General features: G+C 47.0%; 1 protein-coding gene across 12 annotated transcripts in view; it reads left to right on the top strand.

The window, feature by feature from the left end:
- Nucleotides 1–14,198, top strand: part of RALGPS1 (Ral GEF with PH domain and SH3 binding motif 1) — a 276,302-nt gene that overhangs the window by 109,643 nt on the left and 152,461 nt on the right. For all 12 annotated transcript variants that reach the window (XM_047829942.1, XM_047829936.1, XM_047829939.1 and 9 more), the window contains one exon: nt 371–463. In XM_047829942.1, the coding sequence (XP_047685898.1) occupies nt 371–463 (93 nt within the window). The remainder of the gene's footprint in view (nt 1–370; nt 464–14,198) is intronic.

Genomic DNA, 14,198 nt, shown 5'->3' with positions numbered 1-14,198 from the left:
GAGGACCCACGTGGGTATTGTTGGCACAGCCGAGGCCTCAGTATACAAAAGCCTGCTGGGACAGTTCCAATTCGTCTAAAAAAAGGACGTAAATGACATTATCAAGCCTTCTCCCGAGCCATGTTTCTGTCCAGCAACCAGACTAGTCAGCTTGTAAAATTTTGTGTTTTAGATGCAGACTCACCTTTTGACAGTTTGAAGAAAAAAAAAGCATATGGTTTCTATGAACTCCCTAGAACTATATTTTCGACATGAGATATTTTTAAGTATAATTGAATTTCATAAATATGACAACATTTGGTAACACTTGAGCATGTTTTTGTTCTGTTGTTTATAGCAGCAAAATAATCTATTCCATATCTTTTTTCAGAAACTTCTAGAACTCAACAACCTTCATTCTCTCATGTCTGTGGTATCAGCATTACAAAGTGCACCCATCTTCAGGCTGACAAAAACCTGGGCTGTAAGTTAATTCCTTTGATTTTTGGCTCTCATTTCACTGGGTTGAAGCTCTTCATTCCTTGAGCCTCCAAAGGCTTTCTCTGACTGCCTGCCCTTTGCCCACGAGAGAGGCATCTTCTGTCCTTCAGGGACTTCAGCCCCATTTCAGGACAAGGAAGAAGTGAGGATGCCAACCTGGCTGGGGCCGGAAGCGCCCTCGAGTGGACCTTCCTGGACCCTATGACTTCATGTGTGCTGGCTGGGTCGGCGACATGACTTCTGCCCTCCACTTGGCTGGCATTCTTGTGACAGGCTCTGAACTGCTCTTGGGAAGGTCTCTGGGCTGATGGTTCACGGCTGCCCTGGGCTGCTGGCTGTATAGCTAAGAGATTCTCTGGAGAAACCTGAGGCCCTCATGTAGGGAGAAATGATTTTTTTTTTTTTCCTGAAGGCCATGGATAATTTCAGCTCAGAGGTGGAGTCTGATAGTTATATAATTGAGTCTGTAGGAAAGTTTTTCTGCTGTAAAAATACTTTAAAAATATCTCAGACCTCTTTATCCTCCTTAGCTTGGCACAGTGCCTGACATGGGGGAAGTAATTGCTATTTCCATAGCTCATTAGTATTCACCTCCTGGCCCGCCTGGTCCAGGGTCTCCCACAGCCACACAGCCCAAGCCTTTCAAGACCTGTTTATGTCCCGCGGAACTGAAGGAAACTATATGGACTTGTCAGCTGTGTTTCTGCAACTCATTTCCGAACTTCTTTCTGCCAGTCTGTGGGGCTGGGCTCTGTTTCATACTTGGCTAATTCTGGGGCCTTTAAAACACTTAAGGATTATGTTGTAGGTGATCAGAAATGAGCCCTGTTTTTTTAAATTGCAATTTTCCATAGACCTAGCCCTAGCAAAGCGGAGCAAGCAGTCTCAGCCTGGAGTCAGAAACCGGGTTTGTGTTGAGACACCGTTCAGAGCATGACTTCTGTGGGACTCAGTTCCCTGTATCTACTCAGAGGTTGGCCTAGATTAGTGGTTTGACGTCAGTGCTTCGTGGAGTCCCAGGGGTTCCGTGGAGCTACCTTGGGGGCCACCAGGGGCTGGGGGAGAAGAGGAGGACGCCAAGCAGACACCTTGGCACTGTTTCTGCCAAAGCCGCTCTGTTCACATCAGTTTTACGTACTGGGCTTCTGGGTGAATTTCAGTTGAGCAATGGCTTGGGAGATTGAGAGCAAGCTTGGAAGCCGTTGGTCTCTCCCGTTGTTGCCAGCCCTGTGAGTCCCCGAGTCCATCTGAGCCATGAGGCTTTTTTCAAAAGTTGCCTAGAGATTCTTCTTTCAAATGAATTTTCCATTATTTAGATGCTGTTGTTGGTTGTCGGGCTGCTGGGAGCTATGTGCGGACTCGGAGAGATGAGTTACGGAGCTCGGGGTGCACAGACCTCACTGGCTGGGCAACTGTGATCCCAGTGACCCCCATGAGCTGTGTAGTTGGTGAGGCCAGTAGGGGAGCCTCGCAGGCCACCTCTCGCCCACCTGCCCTGTTGGTCCCAGCCCAGTGGTTGGCACGGAGTGTTTGGGAAATGCAGGGGGCCATATTCATCCTCTTTCCCCTTCGTCCGCATCACCGCAGCGCAGTGGAATCTGTGGCCGCATTTCTTCCTGATTCTGTTTCCACACCTGCCGTCACAAGCACATAGCACGTCTGCTCTGTGGTTTTATGTACAGTCTGCCTCTGCCTTTCAGCTGCCTTCTTTCACGCGACAAGGTCGGATTTTCCTTGGGTCTCCGGGGCCCAGCTGAGTGTCCCAGTGTTGTGTGTCCTGCATTTGTTCAGTGTGCTGAGTCTTAGCCTCCACTTGCTGTTAATTCTGGTAATGAGATTAGCCGCAGAAATATTGCCAAAAAGGAGTTGTTTCCTCTCTCCCCACTTTTCCCTTCATGTGGTACTGGGGAGACCCCATGGGCCCACCGAGCAGGGCAGGAGCACAGGAGCCACCACCACAGCAGCACAACGAGGTCAGTGCTTTTATAGCCTTCATTTTTTCAGAGAAAGAAACTGAGGTTCCAAGAGGTGTGGTGGCCTGACCAAGATCGCAGAACTGGCGAGGACCAGAGCTGGTATGACGCCTTGCTGGGCCGCATAGTCCGCGTTCTTGGCCAGTGAGCTGGGTGGCTTGTCAGTGACGGAACGTGATGTCGGAATCAGGCTGGGCACAGGGCACGGAGAAATTGGCACACGTGTTTCTTGGGAGGTGAGGCTGGCACACGGGCCCTCAGGGACAGGGTGTGGCCAGCTCCCTGAGTGCCGTCCCTGGGGTGGCATGAAACCCTGGATAAATGAGAACCCTGGACGGAAGGGACTTATGGGTGTGCCCCTTGGTTGCACCATGGATGACCTCCAGTGAGGGCCAGGTGGTTGTTAGCTGTAGGGCAGGGCAGCCTGTTGACCCGTCCGTGGCTGGCTGCGGGGTGCCAGTAGCTGAGGGAATTGGGATGGATCGGAGACTGACACTGAGCACAGGCTCCCACACAGCAGGCGTTAATAAATGCTGCTGCTGCACAAATGGGGAGGGAGTCACCTTCTGTTGGCCTGGAAAACACAGACAGGGTCTGATTCATCCCAGCACTGGGGCCTCTTTGGAATACTGGCCGCCTGAAGGCCACGCGACCTAAGCAATGGTCAATTCTGATTTCCCGAGTACGCACTACCCTGCGGCTCTTACTCATTCTGCAGATCAAACATTTATCGAATGCTTTCTCCATGCCGGACCCTGAGGCTCTGGGCAAGGGCTCTGCCTTCGTGGGCTCTTGTGTTGTTCAGAGGAGACAGACACATCGTTGAGGAGGGTGAACACAAGCCCCGTCTCGCTGGTATTAGAAGAGACGGATGAATGTTCGTTGGGTGTGTGAAGTACTGTCAGCTGGTGTGAGAGTGACACAGGAGAGCAAGGCAGGAGGGTGGGAGAGAGGGTGACGGGGGCGGCGGGAACACGGGGCTTCAGGGCAGGCCTCTCTGAGAAGGAAGAGTGCGCTACGTCACCACCCGAGTGACACGAGGAGGTGGCCGGGCCGGCATGAGGGCATAGCCGGTGCAAAGACCCTCAGTGGGAAGAAACGTGGTGCCGTCAGGAAGCTCAGAGTCAGCGTGGTAGGGGCACTGTGGGCAGGGAGGAGATAGAGGCAAGATGCTGTGGAGGGGCCCATCGGGAAGGGCTTAGAGCCCGGGACAGGAGTTAGGTTCTAGTCCAAGTGCGGGGAAGGGTTTTAAACAGGAGCCGGACACGGTCTGGTTTACAGCTGCTTTTCGTTTTTTTATTTTTTTAATTACCGTTGCTACTTTGTGGAAACAAACTGGGTGGAGGTGCAGGGGCCACGATGGGAAACGGGGCCTGCTCAGGAGGTGCAGGCAGCATCCAGGAGTGAGGTGATGTTGGTCGGGGTGGGGAGGCAGCGGCAGACAGGGGAGGAGGAGACCGATGGGGGAGGTGCTCTGAAGGCAGACCTGGCAGGTTCGTGGGATGGGATGTCGGAGAGGAGGAAAGGAAAGGAATGAAAATGATTTCTAGGTTTGGGGCCTGAGCAGTAGGGACGATGGTGAAACCTTTTCTCTGGTCAGAGTGGTCCCGGGAGGAGACCGACTTATTGACGAGTGACCTGGGGGTATGGAGTTCCTGGAGTTTGGGTGAGTCACTCTCTACGGTAATTATAGTCATGTGCTACACATCACACACACACACACACACACACACACACACACACACTCGCACACACACTCGCACACACACGCTCTGCTAACTCTCTGCACGTTCCTGTCGTGATTTGCTCTTTCCCACTGAATCGATCCAGGCGGTTTGACTCAGCTCCAGCAACGGGGGGAAATGATCGCCAGTGGGCCAGGCGGCCTGGTCTGCAGGATGGGGACTTGGGAAGGGAACCTCCTGGGATTGGGGCTCTCACTCCAGACACCTGTGGGGGGAGGCACAGGGTCATCAAGCTCTGCAGTTTGGAGAACAGCCACTTTGCAGATGTCCTGAGGAGGCACATGGGTGGCATTCACGTATTTCGGGCTTTGGAGGCTTCTCTTCTGCCTCTGTCTGATGTCGTGCCCCAGGGACCCCCCCACCCAACCCTGATGTTGTTAAGAAGATGGCCATAAGCATAGGCTGCCTGTTTTATGCTTCCCTGAGCCTTGGCAAGATGGGTGAGGGGGTGAGGAGATGGAGGGCAGAGGAAACCAAGGTTTGCGCCTCCGATCACTCGTTCCTCTGTCCTTCCTCAGAGCCGTGCCTGCATTGCTTCCCAGAAGGTCCCAGTCATGAACCGTGCTGACATTTTCACCCTCACCTTCCTTACGTTGCCACAACATCGGCTATTTCGTCACCCCCTTCTTGAAAAACCTCCTTCCACCGGCTGAGGCCTCTTCTTCCATTTCTGACGGCTGGCTCCTCCCTGACCGCTTTTGTTCCTCTCACCCTCTGGGTGGAAGTGTTCTGTGAGGCTCCGGCTCTGATTCCCGTCCTCCCACCAACTCTCTCTCCCTTGGCATCTCAGGGCACGGAGGACACCGCCGTCACTTCTGTGCTCTGTGCAGGCGGTCTCCTCCACTCAGGCTCAGCCTCCTTCTGCGGCCCTGGCCCCGTGTTCCCACGCCTGCTCCACGCAGCCCTCTGCTCGCATGTTCCTCTCACAGCTCACACTTGGCGTGTCTGAAATCAAACTTTGGTTTCCGGGAGTGACAGGGAGTGCCAGAAGGCTCTCTTAGCAGATTGTGTTCTGGACTTTGAGGCAGTGTGGTAGACTGAGCCGACGGGGATCAGCCCCGCCCTCCCGATCGCCCGCTCCAAACACACAAACACAAATAAATGCTGGATAAAATACAGCCAAATTAAAGCCCAAGATGCCAAGCTGAACTAGAAGCCAAGAAAGGGAAGTCACCATGTGCTGGAGACAAAGCACGCTCTCCGAGTCAGCACAGCGAGCGCGGCAAAGGGAAACCTCCGCGTGTAGGCCTTGCAGCTGGCGCCAGGGTAGCTCACGTGCGCCTGGGAGCAGGGGCCAGCTTGCAGGCCCCATGCACACGGGGGGCTGGGACTCAGCTACCCGTAGGAGTCCGAGACCCCTCGAGTGTCACCCATCAGAAAATCTCTGTTCGGCCTGGGGGAGCCCCGAGAAAGCACGAGTGAAAAAGGTCACCTCTGGGAAACTGTCACCCCAGCCTGTACCTCAGGCAGCTCTGGGGTCCGAGTACACATGACCTGCATTGGTGTGGGGACCCCGGGCCAAGACGTGAGGGGCAGTGTCCCGTGCAGATTGAGTATAGACTCCTGAACCGGATCCCCAGGCTCAGGCTTGGACCTGCCTCTGTGGTGAGGTTTCAATGAGACGTAGACGAAAAACTGTTTGGAACTGAGTCTGGCACGTAGTAAGTGCTAAGTGAGTTTTAGCTGCTGCTGCTGCTGCTGCTGTTGTTGTTATTATTTGCTCATTTTGACTGTTCTCAAATGAGCCAGTCCTCGTTACCTCTGGCCTGAGATCACCAGCATCTTTTGGGCTGCCCTCCTTGCTTCTGGTGTCTCTGGCTGCTCACACCGCTGCTGGAGTGATTGCCCCAAAACATCTCCAGTGTCTTCGCTTTCCTGATGGCAGCCCGTTTTTAGCACTCCCCCACCCCTTGCTTGGTTGGGGGCTCTGCACCCAGCACTCCTCCAAAGCGGGAAGTTCTGATATAACCATTTTGATGCCCTTCTTTTTTTTTTTTTTTTTTAATAAATTTTTTTTTCAACATTTATTTATTTTTGGGACAGAGAGAGACAGAGCATGAACAGGGGAGGGGCAGAGAGAGAGGGAGACACAGAATCGGAAACAGGCTCCAGGCTCCGAGCCATCAGCCCAGAGCCTGACGCGGGGCTCGAACTCCCGGACCGCGAGATTGTGTCCTGGCTGAAGTCGGACGCTTAACCGACTGCGCCACCCAGGCGCCCCTTGATGCCCTTCTTTTTAATCGGTCGTTTGGACATTCACTCACCACCCCCAGTTTTATAAGAACGCATACTTTGTCAGCCAGTTTTCTTAATGTTTTATTTTTGAGAGAGAGCACGCGAGAACACACGTAGGGGAGGGGCAGAGAGAGGGGAGGACAGAGGATCCAAAGCAGGCTCTGTGCTGACAGCCGAGAACCCGATGTGGGGCTCGAACTCATGAACTATGAGACCATGACCTGAGCCAAAGTCAATGCTTAACAGACTGAGCCACCCAGGCGCGCCCCATGTTAGCCAATTTTTAACCATCGCTTGGATTCCTGACCCTGGACTCCAGCGAACCCTGAGAGTGAGGGGAGATGCATGACAGGGATGAGAGGATTGGGATATCTTGACAGGTATTTTAGGGGGAAACTCACGTTTGGGAGTGTGGTGCTTGAAGAACGCTCACAGGTAGTGAGCATATTCCAGAGCGCAGGGGACGTGGGAGAGACATTTTGGCGACGACAGCAGATACCAAAAGGTTTCATACCTACTTCACACCTACTTCCTGACCTCAGAAAACAAACCATAAACCTTTCAGCTGTGGCCAGTGGAGCATCTCCCGCCAGCAACATCGCGACTCCGTGCCCCCAGTCACGTGCGGAAGAGACGCAAGAGTTGGCCAGAGGAATTTCCTGTTCGTATGCAGCCACAGTCAACTCATTCTTTCCCCTTTGATTATTATTTGCCGTTCATGCTTAGCTGCTTGTGGCTGGTCCCCTGTTTGCAAGTTGAGGTGAAGTATCAGAAGAGTAGTGTCGTGTGTCCATGGGGTCCAAATGGATACCACATCCAAACGTCAAAAACATACTTTGCCAAATGGCAAGCTGCCATCTCTCTGCTACCTTTCCAATCTTTTTAAAATTATTACTGATTTTTTTTTATCTGAGTATAGTTGACACAAAATGTTACATTAGTTTCAGGTGGTACACCGTAGTGTTTCAACAAGTTTGTATTATGCGACCATCTGTCACTGTACAATGCTGTTACAGTATCATTGACTATATTCCTCATGCTGTGCCTTTTATTCCTGTGACTTTTTCATTCCATAACTGGAAGCCTGTATCTCCTACTCCTCTTCACCTCTTTTGCCCATCCCCCTACCCCTGCCCCTCTGGCAACCATTCATTTGTTCTCTGTATTTACAGGTTGGATTCAGCTTTTTGTTTCTTTGTTTATTCACTTGGTTTCTGAGTAAAATCATACGGTATTCGTCTTTCTCAGTCTGATTTATTTCACTTGGTATAACACCCTGTAGGTCTATCCATGTTCCCGCGTAATATTCCTTTGTATGTAAATACCTCATCCTCCTTATCCATTTATCTGTTGATGGACTTCGAGGTTGCTTCCATATTTTGGCTTTTGTGAATAATGCTGCGGTAGACATAGGAGACCTTTCCAGTCTTGTCCAAAGCAACAGTTGACCACTTGACACGTTTCTGCCAAACTACTGCTCTCTTGAGGATCCCTGTGTGTTTCTACCCCCAGGCCACTGTTCATGCTTTTTTTTTTTTTTTGGCCTCTGGAACCTCTCCAGCCCTGTCTCTACTGGTTGAAATTCTTAGAGATCCACTTCTAAGACTGCCTCTTCCTGAAGTTCCTCCTTTGCGTGTTGGGAGTTTGTTCTCTGTAGAGCCCTCTCATAGAGTCTCTGACCCTTCCCGTTTTAGCTAGGCTTTTTCATTACTCCACCAGGTTGGACAAAGGGGGTGCACGTTCAATGCCTGACTCCTCACCCACCCACAGCAGCTCTGCAGCCTGGATGGGCCCTTGGCAAACTTCCATTTGGGGACCAATCTCGACCTTCTGGCTCTACTCTTGGGGCTTTGTGGGAAGGTCTGCCCGGTGTTGCCATGAGCAGAATTAAAAAATATTAGCAAAATTATTGGAGACACATGATAAAAATTGTCCTCTATGATTATACATTATGTATGTATGCATGTGGTGTATGTATATATATATTTGTGCATGTAAACTGTGCATGTAACTGTGCATGTAAACCGTGAAAGGCTAATTTTTTAAGAGATAAACTCTTGACTCACATAGATAGAAAATGAATACTTGCCAAAGATTTTATTTAACTCATTAATTGGTGACAGAACCAGGAAGATAGTGCCACCAGTAAGATATTATCAAAAGAGAATCCGGAGTACTACACTTTCATAGTTAGGTAAGGAATACCAAAGTAATTTTTTAAAGTTTATTTTATTTATTTTTGAGAGAGAAGGAGAATGACCACGCGTGAGCAGGGGAGGGGCAGAGAGAGAGAGACAGGGAGAGAGAATCCCAAGCAGGCTCTGTGCTGTCAGCATAGAGCCTGACATGGGGCTTGACCCCACAAACATGAGATGATGACCTGAGCCAAAATCAAGAGTTGGATGCTTAACTGACTGAGCCTCCCAGGCGCCCCCAAATAATTTTTAAATGGATACAAAATTAGTATTCCCAGGGTGATAATCAGTGACATTTCTCAAGACCTCATTGTCTTTCTATGGACAGGAATTGTTGGCATGAGTATGTTTTCCACAAGTTAATTTCTATCTTTACAGAGTTTTCAGTGGCCTTAGTCAAAGACAAATCGGGGACAGACAGCTAGCCCAGGCACGTCCTAAATTCCAGAGTCACAAGTTTCCCCTGATGTGACTTATGCATCTCCATTGCTAATAGCCTCCATTAGACACGTGACTTTGGAGCTTATTTTTCAGAAACTGATAGTTTGTATCGAAAGAGGTAAAAATTACTTCTCCTGAGTGTCCTCGTTTCACTCCTTACTCATTCCATACTCAGTCTGTTCAGTCCATCGGTCCATAGATTGTCCACGGCTCTAAAAATTCTTTCCATACCAGCAGTAGACACTGGAATCGAAGTAGAACTCTGAGCCAGTCTGAACATAGTTGGAGCAACAGACTCTTTGTTGAAAAGCATTTCCACGTATCAAGAAATGTTATTCTGTTGGAAAACATTTCCACGTATCAAGAAATGTTGTTTTCTCAAGGCAAGGGAACAAGATACCAGTGTCCTCATAAAGAGGATTTGGAGGGGCTTTTTCTTTTTCCCTTCATGGAGACAGCTTCCAGATTTGAACAATTTACCAGAAGAGGGAGGTTTTCTTCATTAGTCAAATACAAGTGCCACATATAGGTTCCCAGGGTGTGATAAGGGAGATTTCCAAAAGCAATCTATTTCTTCAGGTATTTGACCAAGATTTGTGGTCTTCCTGGCTTTTGACCCTGTAGCTTATGAGTCCCATTTATCCCATGCAGCTGACACTTTATTTAATATTAAATTCAGGGACTTGATTTTTACCTTGTAATTTTAGTACAGTTTGCATCTATGGTCACAGACCCTTTCTCAATCCTAATGTTGTATATTCTCTCATTTGCCCCTATTTGTAGAGGGTTTACCTGGGTCTAGTTATCATTTCTATAGGTCTGGTATTTAGTTTTGTTTTGTAACCTATCAATTCCTAATTTTATCTGTGAATCAATTTCCCTTACTCCCCCCGCCCCATTTACATAGCTTCTTGAGTTGAGTGTTTAATTCGTTTATATTGTCACTTGCATAATTTGAAGAATTTAAAACCATGCATTTTCCTCTCAGTACGGTTTTGGCCTCATCACATAGCTTAACATATGGTGTTTCTCACTGTTTGTGGTTTGTTAATAGTCCATGATCCTGGCTTTTATTTTTTTTTTCTTTGACCCAAGAGTTACGGGAGTTCTCAAATTTTCCCAAGGATTTGGATTTTTAAGTTATCATCGTTAGTGTTTCCATTCTCTTATTCAACAGATACGTAGGCAACATGCTTTCTGTGTTCGCAGCCATACCAGATGGTATGGGAATGGTGGCGTGAACACAACCAGCGTGGCTGCTGCCTTCATGGGACTCACTGTTTGCTGAGTGAGACACGTGTAATTGCGCAATGAATCCCAAGCATTATAAATATTGTGGGAGAAATCTGAGGGTGGCTCACGACTTCTCAGTTTTTCTAGAAGTGAAGTTGCCTGTTGTATTTAGTGAACTCTTATTTCCTTATCCCTTTTCCTGAGCACGAATGCTTTCAGGATATGTTTGATGCAGGCAGGCAAGTACCTTATTTTCTTGTATGTTTTTTTTGATGGTTTCTTCCCGAGGCTTGCCATAAAGTCTGAAATCTCAAGGACCCTCAATTCGTATGAGGTTTTTAGTTTATACTCTAGTTGTAATGAAAGTTTAAAACATACATGAGTAAATGCTGTTATTTTTTTTTAATAAACCCTATATTTAAAAAATTCAAGTCTTAAAAAGAATTTTTTCAGCATATTAAACACAAATTAATTTTAAAAAATCACTAAGTTGCAAAAGGCTTAGTGAAACAACTAGGACTCATTGCTCCTTCCATTCTTGATTCATCCCCCAGAGGCAATCACTTCTGGTTATTGAGTGGTTTCTTCTGGTGGTTTCTGTCACACTTCCACCGATGTACTTTTGCTACAGTTTCTTGATCCATTCACTTTACATTACGGTGACTTCTTTGTATGATGGATGTTGGTTTAGTTTTATTGAACCACCTTCTCTCTTTCTTCAAAAGCACTCATGTTACTATAGTTAAGTTTCTTTTGTTAAAGGAGTATTGAGTGTTTTAGTTATTAAGAATGTGTAAATACAGTTCTTTGTATATGCAAGTAGTAAATTATGAATAACATGGCCTTCCTGGAATACCTTTTTGTTTCCCTGGCATTTCTAATTCCCTTAAAAAAAATTCTTACTCTAACTACCATCTATCTTCCAGATAATATGTACAATGCTATAATAATACAGTATTTAGTGTTATATAATTATGGTATAATATTATAGTATAGAATACGTATTATAATATATATAGTAGTGAATATTTAAAGTTATATAACATGTATAATATCTGGTAGATAGCCGGTATATTTAGTAGACACATACACATATACATATATATAAACTATTGTTATGCATATTTTACCATAATTTTATATAATACAGTGGACTCTTAAACAACATGGGTTTGAACTGCGCGTGTCCACTTATACACAGATTTTTGTTTCAATAAATCCAGTACAATGTTTTTTATGTATTTTCTTTACGATTTTCTTAACAACATTTTCCTTTCTCTAGCTTACTTTATAGTAGGAATACAGTTTATAATACATATACAAAATATCTGTTAATTAACTATGTTGTCGGTCAACAATAGGATATGAGTAGTTAAGTTTTGGGGGAGTCAAAGTTATATGTGGGTTTTTTTAAATTTCTTTTAATGTTTTATTTATTTTTGAGAGAGAGAGAGGCAGAGAGAGGGAGACACAGAATCTGAAGCAGGCTCCAGGCTCTGAGCTGTCAGCACAGAGACCAACGCAGGGCTCAAACTCAGGAACTGTGAAATCATGACCTGAGCCGAAGTCGGACACTTTACCGATGGAGCCATCCAGGTGCCCCTATACGTGGATTTTTGACTATGTGGGTGGTCAGCTCCCTAACTCCTGCACTGTTTGAGATTCAACTACATACATGTGTATATATGCGCATATGTACACATATATATGTAAAATATAATTTTTAGATTATTTTATTATATATAACAAACATACATAATATTATCTTATATCACCAGACTTTTATATAATATACAGAATCTTAAAATTATTTTATTTAATTTTTTATTATGTGTAATAAATAGATCTTTCTCCTCCCCAAACAAACATGCTGTCCTGTCCAGTTTTCTGTTGAGCCTTCTTCTTCTCTGGAGACCTCTCTTCCAGGGCTGAGATAATGCGGACCAGTCATTCTTAAGGCTTAGCTGATCATCTGTCATCCCAGAACCTCCGTTTACTGCTCCTGGATGGGATCCGCTGTTTCTTGTATCCCATTATCTTCTTGTACTTGGTTTATTCCTTTATTTTGCTGGAGGAAGTTCTCGAGTAGTTTTCAAATACATGCATGGGAAATAGATGTTTGGAGTCTTCTGGAATCCTGTACAATACTATTCAGAAGTCTGATGCCATCTTGAATTTACTATGTAGGCACAGAGTGGAGCAAATGAGTGAAGTTAACCAGATCCAGCCCTTCTGTATGTGTATGTGAGTATGTATATGTGGGGGGGGGGCAGTGAGGGTGTAGATGGGAAATACGTGTATAGAGACAAGGTTAACAGAGGGAAGTGTGACCTGGAGGAGCCTGGTTTTAAATTTCGGGAGCATGCAAATGTGGCTGCCTTTGGTTGTCTCACTCTGCTAAAGAACCCCAGTTGTTGGTTTGAAGTGAATGTGCAGGGTGATTTTTAGGCACATCTCCCAGGCCTCTAACCTCATATTGGCATGGTCATATCCATCGCTCAAGGCACAGATGACAGTCTGTATCTTGCATAGAGGCACTTGACAGGCTAGGCGGGTAGACTGGACATGGCAGGGGATGTGGGCAGTTCCCCAGCTGGGTCCAGAGAACCAGTGGTGTAAGCATTGAATGCCAGCACGGCTCAGCTGCAGTGTGTGAGGATAACAGGGATTTGTTTGACTGCTCGATGAACATGGGTGATTGCCAAAGCACTCAGTGAGGTTCTAGGTTGCATTAGAAAAGAAATGACCTTCTGGCCAGCGGAGTAAGGAATCGGCTCAACTTTACAATGGGGCAGTTCACAACTAAAGGATCTGTTCTGATCTGTTCTGTAGTGATTTCTCCTTCTTAAATGTTCATTTCAAATGCTCCTCTCTACGCAGAGCTTTCCTTAACACTTCCCTTGCCCATTATTTATTATTTGTCTGGGTTCTTGGTCTCTATTTACTTAACACGTTGCACCCTCTCCTCTATTGAATCGTGTTCCCCATAGATTCTCAGATAAGTCACTTCATCTTTGTGATGTTGAACCTGCTGGTTCTGGCTCCATCTTTGTCGTTGGGTTTTGTAAAGATCAGATGAGTTGTATATCATGGTGTTGTACAAAAAAGCAAATGGGAGAGAGAGTGTTTCCTGTCCATTTGTTAATCTGATATTGAGTAGCAGCCTCGAATTCGCAAGCTGGTTAAGCAGCTGTTGTTCCTAGTATCTGTGTAGCATCTCTACCTTGATGTGTCCTGAATTTCTCAGTGGGGGGGAAAAAAAAAGCTTGCTATTTATTCTCCAGCTTCTTCAACACTGGGACCTTTTTTCCAGCTTATTCTTTTGCCTCTCTTCCCTAATGTCCTTAAGCTGTCACTGCTTAGCTGGGCTATTGTACGGCTGCATCCTCTGGGACTCTGGAGGCCAAGGATCAAGGAAGTGGGCGAAGCCTGCCCAGGGCAACTTGGGCTCTCTGACGCATCAGTCATGGCCTGAGTCGGGGATTTGCAGACCCACGTGCTGGGAACTGCGCTGTATTTGTGCAGTAACCCAAAGGGGTTACTTTGGTACAAGAGGCCTGCTTCCCCTGGTGCTAGACAGCTACTGTTCCATGCTCCATGCTGCGTGACGGGGCAGCTCGACATTGCCCTTCTTAGTGTGATGGATATGGCTGGGCTGCCGGTCCACGTTCTTGCACAGACCATCAGGGTCTCAGAACCAAGCTGGACCAGAGATGCCCCATTTATACTCCTGAGCTCAGCCACTGATCTCCAATCCCAGAGGCCCTGGCTTCTGGAAGCCAAACTTGGGAGAGCTCCCAACATGCTCCCACAGCCACATGCTGTGCCAAAGCCAGTACTCTTTGAGTGACTGTCCCCCTGAATCCTCCTGCGAAGCCAGGTCTCCCAGCCTAGAC

Source organism: Prionailurus viverrinus, chromosome D4, assembly GCF_022837055.1.
Source record: "Prionailurus viverrinus isolate Anna chromosome D4, UM_Priviv_1.0, whole genome shotgun sequence".
In the NCBI taxonomy this organism is placed as follows: domain Eukaryota; kingdom Metazoa; phylum Chordata; class Mammalia; order Carnivora; family Felidae; genus Prionailurus; species Prionailurus viverrinus.
This window is presented reverse-complemented; position numbering and strand designations above follow the sequence as displayed.